Source organism: Lissotriton helveticus, chromosome 2_1 (assembly GCF_964261635.1).
Source record: "Lissotriton helveticus chromosome 2_1, aLisHel1.1, whole genome shotgun sequence".
NCBI lineage: Eukaryota > Metazoa > Chordata > Amphibia > Caudata > Salamandridae > Lissotriton > Lissotriton helveticus.
In genome coordinates, this window is record NC_136059.1 from 1,059,061,904 (window position 1) to 1,059,083,368 (window position 21,465).

The 21,465-nt window shown below is 51.8% G+C and overlaps 1 protein-coding gene across 2 annotated transcripts in view; it reads right to left on the reverse strand.

Annotated features, from left to right (window-relative positions):
• The window catches only part of VPS13A (vacuolar protein sorting 13 homolog A), a 2,196,319-nt gene that overhangs the window by 1,153,481 nt on the left and 1,021,373 nt on the right, over positions 1 to 21,465 (reverse strand). For both annotated transcript variants that reach the window (XM_078675860.1, XM_078675861.1), the window contains exon 44: positions 17,563 to 17,824. In XM_078675860.1, coding sequence (XP_078531986.1) covers positions 17,563 to 17,824 — 262 coding nt within the window. The remainder of the gene's footprint in view (positions 1 to 17,562; positions 17,825 to 21,465) is intronic.

Below are 21,465 nucleotides of genomic sequence, written 5' to 3' on the forward strand. Positions count from 1 at the left end.
GCACTGGGTGAAGCGTGTGCCCTAATTTGTACGTAGGTGCAAAAAAGCGATGGGTGAGTCGAAGCCTCTCCATTTGCTCAACTAGACTTTTACAGCCGGGCAGCATATATCGTCCAGGTGGACACTGAAGTCCCCTAGTACTAACAGATTAGAGTAATGCATTCCTAATGGAGACAATATATCTGCCAGTGAGGTAGAAAAACTCAGACGCGTCCCCAGAGGCGATAGATAAGAGCTAATAATGGCAAATTTATTGGAGAGCACAAAGGAGAAGAAGACAGCTTCGTAATCCTTGTTAGCAAGTTCCGAAAAGGAGCATTGGAACTTTTTCTTAAAAATAGTTGCCATTCCGCCTCCTCCTTTAGAAAGTACGTCTTGCCTCATGATAGCGAAACCTTGCGGAATGGCCTGCAATATATCAGGGGAGGAATCCTCATGAAGCCATGTCTCTGTTTAAAAAATAAAATAGCGTCTGGCAGATAATCTTCCAGTAAATCATATAGTTCCCACTTATGCTTGGCCAATGACCTGCAGTTTAACAATATCAGGGCAAAGGAGGTGCCAGACCTACAGCCAGAACAAGTTTTACCGTCTAGCATGGAAGAGTTCTGAAGAACGACTTACTTATCTTCGTTAATGATGTATCTAGTAGGGACACAGTCTAGCCGCAGATTCCTAAACTTAAAATATCCCTAGGCGTCAGCATGGATCCTGAAAATGTTTTTCCACAGCAGTACCTCTGCACGCCGAAAGGGGTGGGGGTGGGGGGCATAGCCCGGACTCCGTCCTGACGTCGTCCACTGAAGTGAGCCATATAAGTCCCCCTCTGACGTGCTGACGTCAGTTTTCTTTTGTGAAACTTTTCCGCGCCACAACGGGAGCCACTACAAAACTGTGAGAGTATAGGAACAGTGGGCCAAAAAAGATCAAAAATCTGTGAAACAATAAGGACAAGAAACCATAGAATGATGAGAAACCACACCATGTGAAAAGAGTACTTAACACTTAAAGGGACCATGTTGAAAGAGTACTCAACACTTGAAGGGACTGAAGGGAACGAACAAGGCACCCGCCCTTAGAAACAGTCTCGCCCAAGCGAAGAGCCACACAGCCTTAAGAGGCAATGGCATTGGAAATTAATGGCATGACAAACGAAGGACAGTTCGCAACCACAGGATGGAACTATATGAAAGACAGTCTCTAACAACAGGATGCAACTTTAAAGGACAACAAGACTGGAACAACATGACCATTTGCGAGTGACCAAAAGTGACCAACAACAGAGAACGTTAACCACACCCTCCACAATGACCTATGAACTGTAGCATAGTCAAATAAAACCTCAACAAAATCTACTGTAGCATAGACAAGGAGACCCCAAGGTAAAGGGGAGAAACAGACAAGGGTGGAGGGAGGGTGGAAGAACATGAGAATCTCCATGCCGAAAATCCATGGCGGAAGAACATTGAAAAGTACATACTCTAGCCACCCAAAGCGAGAAAGGGTGGAGAGCCATTGTGCCAGAACAGAGTGACATACCCTGCCCCAGAGGCAGGTGAATTGGAGGAGGCAAGTGGGCAGAACCCCACCTGGAAGGCCCTCAAAGAATGGGGAGGATAGGTGGGAGTTAAGGAATCTGCGGCTAGACTGTGTCTCTACCAGATGCCTCGTTACGGAAAGTAAGTAACTACTTCATCTGACAGACATCTAGCCGCAGATTCCTTAACTTAGAATAGATACCAAAGCTATACCCCATTGGAGGAGGGTCTGCGAATGAAAGCCACCAAGTTCCCAGGGGAAGTAATCCTTCATTATTGTTGACTAGAAGAAGGTGGGAACAGCAATGCCAGCATAGCTGACACCAGACCCATGAAGCAACGCAATCACAGAACCATAAAGGTCAGTGCACAATGGCAGAATGCCATAAACTTCAGCAAAAAGAAGTGAAACTGAAAATAGGATCCCAGGATCCACCAAGAGACCAAATCCCAGAAAAGGAACTAAACAGTATGACAGAGTCAGAACATACACTTTGAACTGCAAAAAATGACATGTCAGACGCAGACATCACCATGCCGAGATATACAAACTATGACTACAGAAGATACATAGAAGTGGATTGCAAGAATACCTGTAAGCAGACCTTGTGTACCGTGAGAACCCATCACACAAGTGTACAAGCCCAATCACACAACAGCCACAGCATATGCGCACCAACAGAGAAAGACGGGGGCATTAACAGGTAGTCATCCGGCAAACCGGACCCACCGGTAAAAAGACCAAGGATCCATGGCAAGCCGGACATACACACAAAGCCATCTCCCATGAGTAGGGGGGGGGGGTTGGGGAGGGAGAGACAAGATGATGCCAGAGAGCATCCGGAGACAGAATACGTCCGCTGAAAATAGCAGCAGAGACCAGGAGGAGAAACACCTGAGCCGGGGGACACAACCAAGACAGTGGCTCAAGGAACACTACGGGTACCCCGTGAAAGCGCACACACCAAGCGTGGACCCACAGGTGGTGGCTGCACCGAGCACAGAAAGAACCGATCTGGAGCTGAATGGACAAACCGCCCACAGGGGCGCGCACCCACACCCAAGATATCCAACAGTGCCAGGGGGAGAATGAAGGCGGAAAAAAGAGCCAAATGCAAAGCAGGAGGACGTGAAACCCCAGGGGGTGAGCAGGAGGCAGCAGTACCCCAACAAGACACCGGAGTAGACTGCAACCACAGACGTAGGAGAGTGCAACAAAACAACCATAAGCAGCAATACAGAAGCTCCAGGAGAGGGCCACACCAGTCCGTGGGTAGCAACACGAGGCATCCCACCCCAGCAGGAAGCATGGAATAAAGGGAGATGCCTACAGCATAACCCACAGCAATAATTTCCAGAGGGACAGAAAATAACAAAGAGAACTCCACGGGAGCCTCTGAAACTTCCTGGCAAGGAAGGGCAGCTACAGAATAGCAAATGAATATCCCACACACGGTACGTCAGATCCCTATAAAAAGCAAGGGACACCCCAGGAAGAAAAATCATAGACAGAGGTCAAATAGAACCACAAAAACAGCAAGCCCAGCTGTACCAATTGTTTGGAAGAAAAAACACGGCCGAACAAGCCATATAACCAGTCTGGGAAATGCGTCTTGAACCCAGAGTGGGAAATCATAAACAAAGTGACAATACTGCATATGAAAACACAAGTCCACCAAAAGGACTAAAAACCTGGCAGTCATTGAAATCCAGATAGGAGGCGTCAGACCACTGAGTCTGCATGCTCATCAAACAGATGGACCCCATCAAAGTCAGATCCAGAGTCTCTCCCGAACATCTTCGGGAAAACTGCCATCGCCTAGCCATGCTTGGCGACGCAGAGCAACAGACCTGGCAATAGCACGACCCACAGAGTCAGTGCTAAAAACTGAAAACTGAGCCATTTCGCGGCCATCCCGAATAAGCTGGGCCAGGTCAGCACAAGGGCCCTCCGGCAAAGAGGGAAGAAGTTGGTCGACGGAGTTTCAAAGGGCAAAGGCAGCCAGAGCAAACATGCAGGTCGTGTTGAGGGACTGAAGGCTGGCGCAAAGACATTGCGGCCACACGACTCCAATCACCTGGACTCCAAAGTGGGAGGAAGCAACGGAGAGGAAAGGAACGCTGCCTGGACCACAGGCAGAGTCATCTGGAGCCGGGCGATGTGCAATTACATGACCCACGAGTCCCCCTATGAGGGTCTGGCCCAAGTCCCCAGAAGGACATCATACAGCGACCAGCCAAAAGGCAATAAGGGCTCCAAACCCACCATGCCCTGTTGGAGAAGATCCAACAAAGGGTCTGAAGGGAGGCAGCTGCATCTGTAGGATATTCCCAGCCCTGCGAACCGCCCTCGCAATTTTCTGCACTAGCCTCCGTGGCAATTCGACGTGGAGCTAGTAAGTCATCCGTTGGGAACATCCACCCAAAGACAGAGGGCCCACATAGTGATGGGCCAGCCAGGGCCTCATGGGCCCCTGTCCTGAAGAGGACTTGTCCTTCCGGCGTTGGAGAGGCGTTAACTCGACCTCCACCACCGCAGGAGCCTGTGGGAAGGAACAACGTGGACTCAAAGTCGAGTTCCTTGCTACAGCGCATCCAGCAACAACATAGGGCCCCCCATAGGGCTGTGCGAAGACGCATCAGGAGGGCCAGATGTCAGCCAGGGACAGAACCGGCATTGACCGATGGCGAGACAGCGTTGGGTCGACGCCGATGAGCCCCGAAGAGGACTCGTCCGCCCGGCATCGGACCGGTGTTGGCTCGACTTCCTGTCGACTCTTAGTCGAGCCCCGTGCTGCAGCTACATCCAGCAACGACAAAGGAAGCCATACAGGGTTGTGCAAAGACGCACCAGGAGAGCTAGATGTCATAGTGGGATGCCCCTACGGGCAGTGTCCTGACGTCACAGCAACCCTGGAACCGGAGTCAAGGCACTAGGTCGGCGCCGAGGGCGAACCCTTTGGTGAACACCCGACCTGAGTCCCTACCCCCACTGAGGGGCCCGGAGGCGCGCCAGGCAGTGGGGGTGACCCAAAGGTGGTCTGCAGAGACCTGAAATAGGCCTCTATCTGGGTCCAAGTCACCCCAGGACCAGGAAAAGGTGGGTAGGTGGGACTCGACTCCTGAGCACCCATGTCTGATGAAAACCGGGAGCAGCAGGCCCAGTCGTCACACTTGTGCGAGGTCGACGATCTCCGTGGCTTCTTCCGGTGCTTACCTGAGGCAGGCGAGCGAAGTCCACGGGAACGACTCCAGGACTTGTCCCGAATAGGAACCTCAGTGTGGGAAGGAGAACTGCACCAAATGGATCTTTCTGCTGAAAACGAAGGCCGGCGCCGCGAGGATTCTGACCGGGGCAACCGGGCGGACATCAATTTAATCTGTCGCTACCGCATGGACTTCGGCTTCAGCTGCCAGCAGGCGTCGCACTCGGTGGAGTCGTGGTCCTAGCGCCCAAGCACAAAATGCAGTTCTTGTGTGGATCTGTCACCGACATCTTCCGCGCACAGGTCCCACACGATATGAAGCCAGTAGGCATTGCTCACTGTTCCCGGATGCTAAAAGGCTTTGACAGGGCCTTAAAACAACAAACAGGCCAGAGGAACTGCTTCTCCTGGATCCGTGTTGGGACGTGGAAAAGAAGGAAAACTGACATCAGCGCTCCGGGAGGAACTTATATGGCTCCACTGACGTCATATCCTTGGACGACGTCAGGACGGAGCCGGGTGACGCTGTCCCCCGGTGCGCAGAGTTGCTGCTGGAAAAAAATTCCGGATCCAGTCTGACGCCTGGGGATATTCTAAGTTAAGGAATCTGTGGCGAGATGTCTCTATCAGGTCACTCTGTTTTAAAGAGGGTATTGGGAGGAAGCCATCCTTCCATCCTTCCAACACATTGAATTTGAATCTGTGCTGATCAGAAGCTTGTTATGTGATCAAGTGATACGCAACTGTTGTATCTGGCATTGGTGGTTTGACTAGATAAGGCTCCGAAGATGGTCTTCCGATATTCCTGGAGTTTGGGTCCTCACATGGGGCTGGCTTATCTATAAAGGTGAGTCTCCATGGACTGGGTTGGTGATGGTGACAATGCGAATGATAGTGTTGTTAGTAATCTACAAATTATTTACCTTCGGTAATGATGTATCTTGTAGAGACGATTCTAGTCGCAGATTCCTTAACGTAGAATTATCCCCAGGCGTAAGACTGGATCTGGAAAATTTTCTTTGCAATAGCATCTCTGCGTGCCGGGGGCAGTACCACGTGACTCCGCCCTGATATCGTCACCGGGCGTGACGTCAGCAAGGTCCCATAAGCCCCACCCCGGCGCGACAACGTTAGCTTTCTTCATAGAACTTTTCTGCACCACAACGCGGAGCCATCACAAACCAAAAACTATGAGAATACGGGAACAGTGTGCGAAAAAATTGGAGAAACAGAAAAGGAAGAAACGAATGGAGAGAAACAGCATCATCTGGGAGAGTGCCAGGCACGGTGGCACCGAAAGTCAGAGCAGGGAAGAGCAGAGCACAGCTACCGCTAAGTAGCCCTACAAGCAACTATGGCACCCTCCCAGGGGGACAGAAAGCAGGTGAAAAACATCACAACAGACGAAGAAGTGTGCAACCCCAGCCCATAACAATCTAGTCTAGTCTAGTCTGGATATTTGTATTGCGCACATTTCACATCCGAGGGAGTCTCATGGCGCATGCAGACGGTCCTAAGAAAGAAAATGGGCCAGAAAATAGAACTAGCAGAAAAGCCAGGTTTTCAGTTTTTTTCGAAAACTCATATGTTCAACAATTGTGCGAAGGTTCAGAGGTAGTTTGTTCCACAGGGATGGTGCCATAGAAGAAAAGGCATGACAGTGAGGGACAACAAGGCCAAAAGAGTAAAGACAATCTAACCCAAGACAACACCAACAAGGAGAGGTGCATTCCCTCTTAAGAATAAAGAGTGAAGGCACAAACAAGAGACCCCAACTCAGAGGGCTGTCGAGGAGCCAAAGTGCAAGCAATGAAAAAAGGGCACGAGTAGGCCCCACACTGGAGACCAGGGTGCAGGGACGCAGAAGTACCCATGGACCACCCAACCACTCACCACAAAGGAAGGAGTGAATCAAGCAAACAGAATGAGCATCCATCTACGGAGGAAGGCAAAGAGGGCACTCGCAGAAGGCAAAAACCACCCGGAGGCAGGCGAGTGCAGAAGACTAAGCTAATGGTCCTCGCAGGAAGGGGAGGTAGGGCGGGTCGTGAAGGAATCTGCGGCTAGAATCGTCTCTACCAGATACATCATTACCGAAGGTAAGTAACTTGTACATCTGATCGAGACTACTAGCTGCAGATTCCTTAACGTAGAATAGACACCCTAGCCATACCCAGAAGGGAGGCGGGCCTGTGAGAGAGCCTTCCAGTAGGATAAAAACAAACACAAGGCACCAGCAGGGGATGTGCAAAGGGGACAAGAAGGGGAGCCCAGCCCCCACCAAGCAGAATGAGCAAGGACAAGGCGAGGGGAGGCCAGGACACCCCCAGTCCATCCAAGGTACCAGGAACCTCCAACAGAACGCCCAGGAGGATCAAACAACGGCAGAGGAGTACCGAGGAAGAAAAGAGCCACCCCAAACTCTATGGAGAATATGTAGAAATAGAGGCAAGGCCCGCCACCGAAGAACACACGAGTGAAGGGGACAGCTGAACAGGCCTGAGCCTCGAGTCAGCGGCAAGGCAAGAACGGTGCCATAGTCAAGAAAGGCAGGCGAGAGAAGAAGAACGTAGTCTCGCAAGGCTCCAGCAAAACAAAAATCAAGGGCCCACGCCAGGACCCCCGGCAGTGAACCAGAAGAGCGGGCGTGCACCGTCGGCAGCAGACCAGTACCATGAAGCTGAGCACCCAAACCAAGCCTAACGCAAGATGAAGGCAAGGCCAGGGGAATCCAGAACATCTCAATAGGGAAGCCGTTCCAGACAAACCCGACCCACAAAAAGAAGTGGGAGAGGTGTGGCTCACTGGTTAGAGGCGGCAGACCTGTAAGCAGAGAACGGCCCGGGACCAGGGTTCAATTCCCGACGCGGCAGGGTCTTGGACCAGGGTCAATGGACTTGATAATTCTCGCCTCAGTGCCTACTCTAACCAGGGAACACACACGGTAACTCTGGGCATTAAGCTTGCCTCATCTCTACAACAGCCCCCCACAGACGCCAGGGATGCCTGGTTTCACCCTGGAGATACCCAGAAAGGGACCATCTCACAGGGAAAAAAAACCAGGACTGGTTCCCCAGCGGTCTACAGCGCCAGGACACTCGGGTAGAGTAACAGTGCGCTTTACAAGTATCCCACATTCCCACATTCACCAGCCAGAAGAGAGGAAGAGAATTACGTAGGACGGACAAGGCCGCCCACCAGAACACCGGAAGGACCAGGAAATCCAATCCCCCCTGGAACACCAGACAGAGGACCAGGCCAAAACACCAGACTAAAAATGGGGCGGAAACACCATAGCACAACGCCGCAGATGGTAGCCAAGGCCGGTCCAGCGATGCAATGAAAGCTGAAAGGACAGAACCTGGAGTAGCGCAAGCAACGCCACGACAAGATTCAAAGAAACCGCACCAGTGACATTCAGTAACACCAGGAAAGGCGAGGAACCTGCAAGGGAAGTTAACACCCTCCCAGCATATGGCAGAGCTATACAATAGCTACAAGTACTCCACTTAGGGTAAGACACGTCCCAAAGAAAATATGGGAACCACTCGTAGGGAAAAAATCCCGCATCAGAGAACAAGAACATAAGACCTGTGGTTAAACCACAGACAGGTTATCAAGCAGCCAAAAAATACACAATTGCCATAGGGGCTGAACCAGGAGCCAACAGAATAACTTTTGAACCCTCCTGAGGCACAGCCGGGAGTAGCAAGGAAAACTGAGCATAACTTTTTAAAAACTGTAAAATGTCACTTTGTTTTTTAAATCACTCGCCTTCCCTGTCACACAACTACAGTGTGCAGGCACCCCTTCCTGCTGAAAAACGAGCACTGGTAAGGGCAAAATCTCCGTTTTCCCGCCAACTTCATTCCCCTCTCCCTGACTGGGACACGCCCACTTCGAGGCCACGCCCCCCCCATCGAAGTTATAAAAGACGCGCTGACCACTAGTGCTTTAGATAACTTTTGAACCCTCCTGAGGCACAGCCGTAGCAAGGAAAACTGAACATAACTTTTTAAAAACTGTAAAATTTCACTTTGTTTTTTAAATCACTCACCTTCCCTGTCACACAACTACAGTGTGCAGGCACCCCTTCCTGCTGAAAAACGAGCACTGGTAAGGGCAAAATCGCAGTTTTCCCGCCAACTTCATTCCCATTCCCCTCTCTCTGACTGGGACACGCCCATTTCGAGGCCACGCCCCCCTTCAAAGTTATAAAAGACGTGCTGACCACTAGTGCTTTAGATAACTTGTGAACCCTCCTGAGGCACAGCCGGGAGTAGCAAGGAAAACTGAGCATAACTTTTTAAAAACTGTAAAATTTCACTTTGTTTTTTAAATCACTCACCTTCCCTGTCACACAACTACAGTGTGCAGGCACCCCTTCCTGCTGAAAAACGAGCACTGGTAAGGGCAAAATCGCAGTTTTCCCGCCAACTTCATTCCCCTCTCCCTGACTGGGACACGCCCACTTCGAGGCCACGCCCCACCCTTCAAAGTTATAAAAGACGCGCTGACCACTAGTGCTTTAGATAACTTTTGAACCCTCCTGAGGCACAGCCGGGAGTAGCAAGGAAAACTGAGCATAACTTTTTAAAAACTGTAAAATTTCACTTTGTTTTTTAAATCACTCACCTTCCCTGTCACACAACTACAGTGTGCAGGCACCCCTTCCTGCTGAAAAACGAGCACTGGTAAGGGCAAAATCGCCGTTTCCCGCCAACTTCATTCCCCTCTCCCTGACTGGGACACGCCCACTTCAAGGCCACGCCCCTTGCATTGTTCCCTCCCTACAAATATGTGCATGTTCCGGAAGCGCAGCGGACGAGCGCAGCGGGCGCGATGATTGCGCGCCGAAGGCGCGCATAAGGCAAGCTCGTCTGCGCTCGTCCGCGCCGAGACCGGGCCTAGGGCCACCCCCCCTATATCTCAGGCTGCAAAGCTCAAGCATTACAGCGCTGATACCCTCCTTGGATTGAGACCCCATGGAAGGGATTGCTATCTGCATCTGTTTCACGCAGAAGACATTCCATATACTTGTCCCACCTGTCAATCAACCCTTAAACCTAAGCCGGCCCAAGACCAGACACACGAGTACCGTATGTTCTTGCTAAACTGTAGATCCCTGCCTAAACACAGGGCAGAGTTTGCACTGCTGCTGGAAGAACGTATGCCAGACATTGTTTTCCTGACGGAAACATGGCTGGCCACAGACTCGGACCCTACAGTAGTCACAGCCCTCCCTCCCGGCTTCCAAATCATTCGGCAGGACCGCCCTGAGGGTAGAGGAGGAGGCTTAGCAATCATCTATAAAGACCAGTTCCTTTGTCGAGTTATCCCGGAAACCATCCCTGACTGCGAGAGCTTAGCCTTCAGCCTCGAACTCTCCCCTAACAACTGCTTCACAGGAACTTTAATCTACCGCCCCCCAGGTCCCCCCAAGCAATTCCACAATCTTCTTGCTCCGATTGTGGCTGAACGCATCAGCACTTCCTCGAACTTCACCCTGCTAGGTGATCTTAACTTTCACTTTGACTCCACAACAGATCACACGGCGACCATGCTTATAGACGACCTAGCAGCTCTGCAACTAACCCAAATTGTCAGGTCTCCAACCCACGTCAAGGGCCATTTGCTGGACCCTGTGTTCAGCAACTGTGCAGATCTGGCATCAAGTCCACCAATCCCCCTCCCATGGACTGACCATTTACTAGTCCCCTTTACCTGGACCTCATTTAAGCCCCCAACCATCAGACCCACAGTACGAATAGCCAGAGCCTGGTCCCGCCTTCCAGTCGATAAATGGACGACCAAACTCGCTAGCAGCCCTCCTCTCTATAATAAGGATCCCTGCCTAGCTAACCAGACATATTAAGACTGGATCACTCAAACCCTTGATAACTCTCTTCCCAAAAGAAAAACCACACTGAAACGCTTCCACAAAACTGCACCCTGGTACTCAGAGGCCCTTAGGGCAAAGAAACGCCTATGTAGGAAAGCTGAAAGGAAATGGCGTCTGGACTTCTCACCAATGGAAAAAACTCAATATCGAACGCTACTTAAAGAGTATAAAGAAGAAATCAAAGTCACTCAAGCTGCATATTTCTCTAACAAAATCATTTTAGCCAAATCAAAACCAAAGGAGATCTTCCAAATTGTAAAAAATCTCACGAAGTTACCACCCAGCCTGCCTGAGACCAAATCCTCAGAACATTGCAACAAGGTGGCAGACTTTTTCCATCAAAAAGTCAACAAAATGTATGCCTCCTTCCCCCCTTGGCCACCTCCGTCCCAGCCTTGACTAACACAATCTTGGCACACCCTTCCCCACAGCCTCCTTCCACACTGGACCACTTCCCCCCCTTGATCTGGTGTCTCTGAAATCTGTGGCCCGGAAAGTTAAATCTGGCTCCCCCAATGACCCAGCTCCACCAGACATTATAATGTCGGCATCTCAGGTCACTTTGCCCATCATAATGAACCTCCTGAATGCTTCTATCTCCTCCGGCCCGGTCCCGCCTGGATGGAAACGGGCCATGGTTCAAGCCCTGCTGAAGAAACCCAGCCTGGACCCCTCAGACTTCAGCAAATACCGGCCAATCTCCCTACTCCCATGGCTGAGTAAAGTTTTGGAGAAATACATTAACGGCCAACTGGTCACTTTCCTTGAAAACAACCAACTGTTAGATCCCACCCAGACAGGCTTCAGACCCAAGCACGGAACTGAGACCGCCCTCCTCATGGTCACCAAGGAATCCAGAAAAATCCTGGACCAAGGGGGATCAGTGGCAGTGATCCTCCTTGACCTCAGCGCGGCCTTTGACACGGTCAGCCATGACATCTTGCTGAACCGTCTGTCTAGTATTGGCATCAAGCACAAGGCATGGCTATGGTTCGAGTCCTTCCTGAAAGACAGATCCTTTCAGGTATTCGACGGTGAATCAGTGTCCACTAGCAGACCATTAAGGTGCGGGGTCCCACAAGGCTCCTCTTTAAGCCCTGCGCTATTCAACATTTATATGAGGCCACTGGCTGAGGTTGTTCGTCCGTATGGAGTTAAGATCATTTCCTATGCGGACGACACCCAGCTGGTGGTCTCATTGACGCAGGAGGCCAACATGCCTATGAGTGGAGGACTCAGTAAGTGTCTTGAGGAGGTAAAGAGCTGGATGTCGTCCTCATCACTCAAACTAAACGGGGACAAGACGGAGCTGATGCTTCTGGGCCCCTCTGATCCAAGCTTCTTCAACTCCCTGTGGCCACCCTGTCTGGGCACTCCCCCAGCACCTAAGGATAACATCAGGAGTCATGGGGTGTGGCTGGACAGATCCCTTTCATTTGATATACAAGCTACCAAACTTTCGGCCACCTGCTTTGGCCTTCTTAGGATGCTTAAAAAAGTTCTTCATCTTTTACCCATGGAGGCTAAGCAGGTGGCCATCCAGGGTCTGATCCAGTCCCGCCTCGATTTTAACAACATCCTGTACCTCGCTGCGCCAGACCACACACTGCGGAGACTTCAAACAGTGCAGAACTGTGCAGCACGGACACTGCTCCAGCTCCCACGTCGGCAATCTGTCAGAGCTGGCCTGACCAGTCTACACTGGCTGCCAGTACGCCAAAGAATCCACTTCAAAGCCATGTGTATCGCCCACCAGGCTTTCTGGAACACAGGCCCTATGATCACCCGCGACCTAGTCTCCCACTACCATCCAAGCAGAAACCTCCGTTCAAACCAGACCTTTATGGCCACCGCACCCAGAATAAAAAGAGCCAGATCAGGCGGTAGGACCTTCGCCCATAACGCTTCCAAGCTGTGGAACGCCCTTCCTCTTCATCTGAGAGCTGACCCCAATCTCTCCTCATTCCGGAAACAGCTCAAGACAGTTCTTTTCAACTCCTCACAGTAATCCCTGCTAACTATCCCTGCCTCTGCCCAAAACATCTGTTGGTTCCTTAGCGCTTGGACGCCCCCGGCAACAATCGCGCTCTATAAATCCACATACAAATACAAACAGAAGAAAGGGGTCAACCTAGGAACCCCAAAGGCACGTAAAACCACACAGAACATACAAACAGGCCACTCAAAACACCAGATTCCAGGAAGAAGGTGGGATAACGCCTCCCATCAAGCCCTGGAGAATCAACAAGCCAGCTTACGAAGGGGGAGGAGGACAGAGCCCATCAAGGAGACGCTGAATGGCGGAGTCCGTGTGAGTGTTAAACAAAAGAACCCCATCAAAGGGCAGGTCAACCAGACGTTCTCTAATATTCTCACTAAAAACACCATCCCGCAGCCAAGCATGGCGACGGAGAGCCACAGAACTGGCCATAGCACGGCCAAGAGCATCAGCAACATCCAAGGCCGCACGGAGAATAAACGCGGTCAACTCTCGACCATCCAACACATGATGTCGTAGGTCAGCAGGGGCACAGTCATGGGAGACGTGAGAAAGAAGGGACTTCACAGAATCCCATAGGCTGGAGGTAGCCCTGGCCAATGCACAAAGTGTGTTGAGCGCTCGCAAAGCAGCAATGGAGGAAGCAAAGATGATACGCCCCCATGAATCCAACGACCGGGGCCTCCTGTGACGGATGAAACAACACCACAGGCAAGGACGGGAAAGAGGGCCCCGAGTAGAAGGGTGGAAGGAAAGGCAGACTGGGTTGTGCGGAGCAGGACGGAGGTGATGTAGGAGCGGCTGAGGCACCAGATCACCCGTGACAGGATAACCCCAAGGTCCCAGAAGAGAGTTGTAGAGCGACGCTTCGAAGAGAAGGAACAGCTCCCGTCCACCAGAGCCCTGGTGGAGAACTTCCAACAGATGATCCTTAGGGAATGGAGTGACGGTGTCAACCATCCGCAAAATGCCAGCGTCCTTGGAAATAGCCCGAACAGAAGCAACACTGGCCTACGTAGGGCGTTGCGGGGAAGAAAGCAATTCCTCAGAGGGCGAAGGCTGTAAACTAAGCCGTCCATCCCCAAGACCAGCTGGAGGAAGAAGCGGCCAGCCCCTGAATGGTGGGGGATCCACAGACGATTTGGGGACCTCAGGGCCCGGGGAAGGTGGAGAAGCCGGCGAAGCAACCAACCACAAACTGCGGACGAGAGGGTCTGAGTACTGAGGCCGCGGGTATGGCGAGGAGCCCTCCCTGGACGACGCCGGTGAAAAAGCAACAGTGCGACTTCCCGTCTCCAGAGAAGAAGAGACCAGGAGATGACAAACCTCAGGAGAGGAAGGAACCAACGGAAATGAGTCGAGGACCCGACGCAGGCCCGGCGCCGTAGAGTCCGCCACAGGCGCCGGCTCCACGCCGATCGGCGCTGGAGTGGACATTGGAGTCGACCTCCACCACCAAGTGCTCCCTAGGAGAATGGGGTGGGGTTGGAGCCGAAATGGCGCCGGCTTGACCTCACCCAGGCAGCCGCCCGCGTAGAGGACCAAGATGGGTTCGGTAAATCAATCCAGACCCCGGCCTCCACCTGCGGCACCACCAGGGCCAGGGGGAGGAAAGTCTTTGGCGCCGAAACGGCCTCTGGTGAGGCAGACGCCCGCTCAGAGGACCGAGGACAAACACTGAGTCGCGGCGATCTCCTGCGACGACACAGGGAGCCCCGTAGGGATTTGCAGCGAGACAGGGACGCCGTGGGATGAAGAGGGGAGCCCCGCAGGACCGCACCTCGACAAAAACACTCTACGACGACCTGAAGGCGAACCCTTCGGCGCCAGAGCCGCCGGCGACTCCGCAGAAGGCCACGCGCGAGGCAAGGGATCCACAGACGTCTCAGGAGGTGGAGGAGGGGCCAAAGAAGCCTGCAGAGCCGTAACGTAGGCTGTCGTTTGGGCCCTAGTTACCCTGATGCCAGGAAACGGCGGGTAAGGTGGCGACAGGCGAGGGCGCATGACCCTAGGGGACCCCGCGCCCTCTGGCAAACGAGGTGAGGGCCCCAGAGACAAGCTGCAGGACCTACCAGCCGGTGAGCAACGCCCTTGGGGCTGTGGCGAAGGGCGATGCCGCAGTCGGAATCGGCGGATCCTGGCTTCCGAGGTAGAGGACGGATGCTGAGACGACACCGACCTGGACAAGCAGGCCAACAGCAATTTCATCCGGCGCTCCCGCCGTGACTTCGGTTTGAGGTGCTGACAAGCGTCACAGTCCGTCGACTCATAGTGCTCGCCCAAACACCACATACAGATCGGGAAAGGGTCCGTCGCTGACATCTGACGTCCACAAGAGGTACACGTCTTGAAGCCCGAAGGCATTCACACACTGTTCCTCAACGCAAAGCATGAAAAAGAAGGCCTGAAAACAGGCCAGGACACAAGCCGGATCTGCGTTGCACACGGAAAAGAGAAAAACTGACGTAGGCGCGCCAAGGTGAGGCTTATGTGACCTTGCTGACGTCACCCCCGTGGACGTCAGGGCGGAGTCACATGGTACCGCCCCCGGCGTGCAGAGATGCTATGGCAAAGAAAATTTTCTGGATCCAGTCTAACGCCTGGGGATAATTCTACGTTAAGGAATCTGTGGCTAGTAGTCTCTATCAGATGTGGCTTTCTTCTGTAACTTTTTTGGTGTATAATAAGCACCTGGTTACTCTGAGCTGCCTCCTTAAAGGTGGGGAAGCGTTTTCAGGTGTGTAGCTGGCTTATTGTAGGTGGCTGTGTAAGGATATCAATCAATCAGGGATTTGTGAAGCGCAATACTCACCCGTGAGGGTCTCAAGGCACTGGGGGGAGGGAGGGGGCTCGAGCAGCTCTGTCTCATCCAAAGAGCCAGGTCTTGAGGCTCTATCTGAATGGTTGCAGAGTGGGGGTCCGTCTGATGCTGAGGGGGCGATCGCTCCAGGTCTTGGCCATGATGTAGAAGTAGGCTCTTTCTCCCGTTTTGGCTCTGCAGATAAGTGGGATTTCAGCCAGGGCAAGGTTGGTGGAGCGGAGTTTTCTCTTGGGTCCGTAGAAGGAGATTCTTTTGTATATTGGGGTCCGGTGTGGTTGAGGGATTTGTAAGAATGAGTGAGCAGCGTCAAGCTCACTCTCTTTTCGACAGGGAGCCAGTGGAGGTCTCGTAGGTGCTGGGTGATGTGGTCTTGTCGCGGGATGCTGAGGACGAGTCTGGCTGCAGTGTTGTTGATGGTCTGGAGTTTGAGAAGTATAGATTTGTTGATCCCGGCGTAAAGGGCCTTCCTGTAGTCCAGTCTGCAGGTTATGAGTGCGTGGATGATGGACCTTCAGGATTCGGGGGGGGATCCTTTTGAGGGGCGGAGAAAGCAGAGGGTATTGAAGCATTTGGAAGAAACAGAGTTGACCTGTTGCTTCATTGTGAAGGAGGAGTAGAGTATGATGCCGGGGTTGCGGGCATGGTCTGTGGGTGTGGGAGGGTTGCCGAGGGAGGTGGGCCACCAAGTGTTGTCCTATGCGGAGGGGGTGGATCTGAGGAGGAGGACTTTCATTTTCTCCGAGTTGAGCTTCAGGCAGCTGCTTCTCATCCAGGATGTGATGTCTTTCATCACAACCTGGAACCTGTGCCTGCTGATGTCGGGTTCCTTGGTGAGGGAGAAGATGAGCTGGGTGCCATCGTGCTTTCTGCTGATGGTAGTGAGGGGGGCCATGTAGATGTTGAAGAGCGTGGGGATACAGCCGAAGACTGAGTTTATGTAAAGCCTCCTTTGCTGTATGTCAGACTGGTCACCTTTCTCTTTGGCAGGAAAGGTGTCACTTGCCATTGGGCTCAAAGCTGGTTTCAATCTGGCTTTTGTGTTCAGATTAGTTCTGAGACAGAGTAGGATCTCGGCCTCAAGGCTCAGCCTCTTTCACTGTAGGAGTCTCTGAAGAACAAGATGCCTTTTGGGAACAGAGAGCAATGTTGATTGTTTGTTGGAGCCTCTTTGAAGGTGGTTCAGGAGATGAGGTGTAAGTCTCTTGAGGCTGTTCCTTGCCCTGTCAAACACTGGAGGGAAGATCTTAAGTGTGAACTGAGTAAGAACTCCTAAATGTGGTCTTAGTTCTGGGTGCAGGTTTCATATAGGGACCTGGAGACAACTGATCTTCGAAGACTGAGTTATTACATGAGACACATTCAGGACTCTGCTCCTCAAGGGGTCTCCAAACCACCGGGGCGCACACTGTATGGAGTCAGAGTAAGTTCCATTGATATCCCTGCTGCCTTGTCTGAATGATGGATCAGGAGAGCCTCCGCACTGCTGCCTGTAATGCACCCACTGTTGATCCCATGGGTTCATTAACGTTTTTTGGCACTGAAATGCTTTACAGACTAAAAGGAGGGTTGTCACCCCCTCCCCTTGAGAGGCAGTGGTTACAGACCCAATGTTGCCCCAGCACGGGAACTTGCTGCTACAGTAGGGCCAGAATGCTAAATTGGTATTTTCTATTTCCTTTGTCTGCAGGAGTCATAAGCATAGACCTTGTCCTGGGATTGTCCCAAGATTAGGATGCAAAGTGTCCGACTGTTGCACAAGGACCTCTCTTGTTGTAGCCCCACAATCCAGTGTCAACGCTTCGAAGTCTTCGGCTTCTGTAGTGCCACAGTACCAGAGCACTAGATGGCATGTCAAAAACTGACAGGAGAAAAAACTATTTAAGGTGCAGTCTGTGTTGTGGTGCATTGAAGGTTTTAGGGGCGGATCAAGAGTTCCCTTTAAACTAAAACCTCTTATTTGTATTTAAAAAATGTTTTTCCAGTATATGTGCCTAATACTAGGTAGCAAAAGTGTATGTGGACTACAGCAGCACATGCTTTAAACATTTAGTTTTGTTTTAATTAATAAAAACAATGATTTGTGTAGAATAACTTACTGAGCTGAATGAAAAACAGCTTGCTGCTAAGGCTTGTCATTGCAGAGAACTGGTCTGTCTCGCTTTTTCCACGGACATAATCCATATTGAGGTAGTCACCATCAGTCACGTCGATTGTTTTTGTTCCAGCACCAACATTAACAGCAGTGAAAGACTCACTTGGAGAAACTGAAATTGTGAGTCCCAAAGAATTTTTTATCACAAATGGGGTCTGATCTTTTTTGAAGACATCCGACGACTTGCTGGCCGCTTCAGCAAATGCCTAAAAAACATACACATACATTTTTGCTGCACTGCAAGAAAGTAAAATAATTTATAGAACAGCCTACGTGTGGAACACTAAAATCTCAATTCCTCACTTAAACATTCACTGCAAAAACATGATGGGAATTAACAGACCTGTGGCAGAACAGGTAGACCAAAATAAGGTAAGTGCTAATTTACTGATCTGCATTTGTGCCATAAGAGAGAAATGTAGATCCACAGTTTTGAAAACCCCTCTGGTGCTAACAACTGCAGTATTATGAATTTTGTGCTTTAGAATATATATTTTTTTATTAAAACAATAAGTGGAGGTAGGTCAGAACGTTGCATACAGAAATATTGTCATACTTTGATATTGTGCCCAAACGCACAAGTTACTTACTTGTGTAACAATATATCTGTAAGAGACATTAGTTGGTGATAGATTCCTTACTTTAGAATAACCCCAGGCATCAGGCTGGATCCGGAAAAGTTTTTCTGCTTAGCAGTACCTCTGCGCACCAGTAGGTGGCGTCTTGCGGCTCCGCGTCAGTCACTGGCGTCGTAGGCGCCGAGATGACGTCACGGAGAGTACTTAGGCGCCACCCATGCGCGCTGACGTCAGTTCTGTACACAACTATTCTGAGCAGAAACACAGAGCTATGCAAGAGACGCACAATTGGTACATAAATTAGGGCCCTAAATGGGGATGACCTTAACCCTAGTAATCAGTTCGCAGAACGGGGAGGATGGGCGGGGCGGTAAAGAATCTATCACCAACTAATGCCTCTTGCAGATATATCGTTACACAAGTAACTTGTGCATCTGAAAGAGACACGTTAGTGATAGATTCCTTACCTTTGAATAGATAACCCAGCAATACCAACCCCGGTGGTGGGTCTGCGAACAGGATTACACCAGAAAATCACGGAGCACAGAATGGCCAAAGAAGCCGTCCCTCCGGACCGGACTATCAAGGCAGTAGTGCTTGGTAAACGTGTACAGCGAGGCCTACGTAGCTGACTGACAAATATCCTGCAGGGGGACACAGCGTCCCAAGGCAGTAGTGGCTGTTGCCCTGGTCGAATGGGCACGCAGTCCCACAGGAGGCTCCTTCTTGGCCAAGGAGTAACATGCTTTGATGCACAGAAAGACCCACCGGGAGCCGGTCTGTTTGTGCACCGCCCAACTTTTTTGGCACCCACGTAGCCAACAAAGAGTTGATCATCCACCGGAACTGCTGTGTACGCTGCAGATAGAATGCGAACACACGTTTTGGGTCCAGACAGTGGAGCCTCTCCTCTTCCCTTGAAGGATGCGGAGGCGGAAAGAAGGTGGGCAAAGTGATAGTCTGCCCGACGTGGAAGGGCGTGACAACCTTCAGCAAGAAAGAAGGACGGGTCCTGAGAACCACCTTGTCCGGATGAACAGAAAGGAAAGGATGTTTGGAAGAAAGAGCCTGGAGCTCACTCACTATCCTGGCAGAGGTGATAGCTACCAGGAATTCCGTCTTGAGAGTAAGAAGACGTAAGGGACAGTTATGAAGGGGCACAAAGGGAGCACACATCAGAAAAGTCAAGACAAGATTCAAGTCCCACTGAGGCATTATGAAGGGCGCTGGTGGAAACGTATGAGTAATGCCTTTAAGAAAACGGTTAACAACCGGGGACTTAAAAAGAGAAGGCTGACCTGGAAGCCATAGAAAAGCTGAGATGGCCGAAAGATAACCTTTGATAGTGCCCAGAGCAGAGCCCTGCTGGGCCAAAGAGAGAAGGAACAGAAGAACCTCAGAGAGCGAGGCAGAAAGGGGATCCACAGTCTTAGCTGTGCTCCATGCCACAAATCTGTTCCACCGACAGGCGTACACTGTTTTGGTGGAGGGCCGCCTGGCCGCCAGAATGACATCACAGACTTCGGAAGGAAGATCGAAAGGTGTCAACTGTTGCCGCTAAATCTACAAGCATGGAGGTGGAGGCTGGACAGGTTCGGGTGGAGGACCGTCCCCTTCTGCTGCGACAGAAGATCCTCCCGAAGAGGCAGACGGATCGGGAGATCAAACGCTCATACTGAGTAGCTTGGGATACCAAACTCTCAAGCCCAGTCCGGAGCCACAAGAATGACTTAGGACCGGTCGCGCCTGATCGTCTTCAGCACTCTGGGCAAAAGTGGTATAGGCGGAAAGGCATACAACAGCCCGCAACTCCACTCGCAACGAAAAGCATCGCAGAGCGAGTGCCGCCTTAGAAATTCCAACACGCAGAACTGATGACATTGCCGGTTCTCTTCGGTGGCGAATAGATATAACCAAGGTTCTCCCCACTGCTGAAAGAGACCTAGCGCCACGTCTGAGTTCAGACGCCATTCGTGATCCACCATGCACCGGCGGCTGAGTTTGTCCACCCTGGCGTTCAGAGAACCAACCAGGTGTTGAACTACCAAGGTAATGCCTTGATTTTCCAGGCTTGTAGATAGGTGCAGCGCCTCCTGGCATAGGGTCCAAGACCCCACCACGCCCTGTTTGTTGCAATACCACATGGAGGTGGTGTTGTCCATGAACACCTGCAGAGGGAAGGAATGCCTTCAGTTCAAGTCGGATCGCCCGCAGCTCCAGAAGGTTGATATGGAGCCGGGACTCCGCCGGAGACCTGAGGCCTCTGATCTCTGGCTCTCCCAAGTGGCCTCCCCATCCCAGGAGGGACGAATCGGTCACCACTGTGTGCTCTGGTTGGGGAAGGGAGAGGGATCTGCCACTGACCCAGTAGTGATTCATGAGCCACCAATGCAACTGTCATGCAGTGCCCTCCGAGATCTGAACATGGTCGGACAGGTTGCCCCGATGTTGCGCCCACTGGAACTTCAGGTCCCACTGCAGAGCCCGCATATGCCATCTGGCATGTGTCACAGCAGGATGTAGGAGACCATCAGGCCCAGAAGCCGGAGGGTCATCCTGACCGAAACTCAGGATAGAGGCTGAAAGATCGGAATCATAGCCTGATTATCCCGGACTCGCTGCTCGGGTGGATAAACCTGTAACAGCGCCGAATCCAGAACCGCTCTGATGAAGGGACTCAGGAGCGACTTCGGCATGTTGATGGAGAACCCCAGCAAATGCAGGAGGTCGGCAGTAGTCTGGAGTTGGTTGACGACTGCCTGGGGTGAGCCCGCCTTCAACAGCTAGTCGTCGAGGTAGGGGAAGACTGACACCCCTGACCTGCGCAGATGAGCTGCGACCACCGCCATCACCTTTGTGAACGCCCGAGGGGCACTGGTAAGGCCGAAGGAGAGCACGGCAAGCTGAAAATGTTCTTGGCCTACCGTGAACCGCAGGTAACGCCGGCAGGACGGGAATGTGAAAATAAGCGTCCTGCAAGACCAACGCTACCATCCAGTCTCCAGGGTCGAGGACAGCCAGGACCTGAGCAAGAGTCAGCATATTGAATTTCTCCTTCCGGAGGAAGCGATTGACGTCCCGGTGGTCCAAGATGGGGCGCAGGCCCCCTTGTCCTTCTTGGGGACCAGAAGTAGTGGGAATAACAACCACTCCCCACTTCCGGACAGGGAACGTACTCAATGGCCCCCTTGGCCAGGCGGGCAGTGACTTCCTGTCGGAGAAGAGCCAAATGATCCCCCAACAAGCAGTGGCACCGAGGTGGCGTGGCT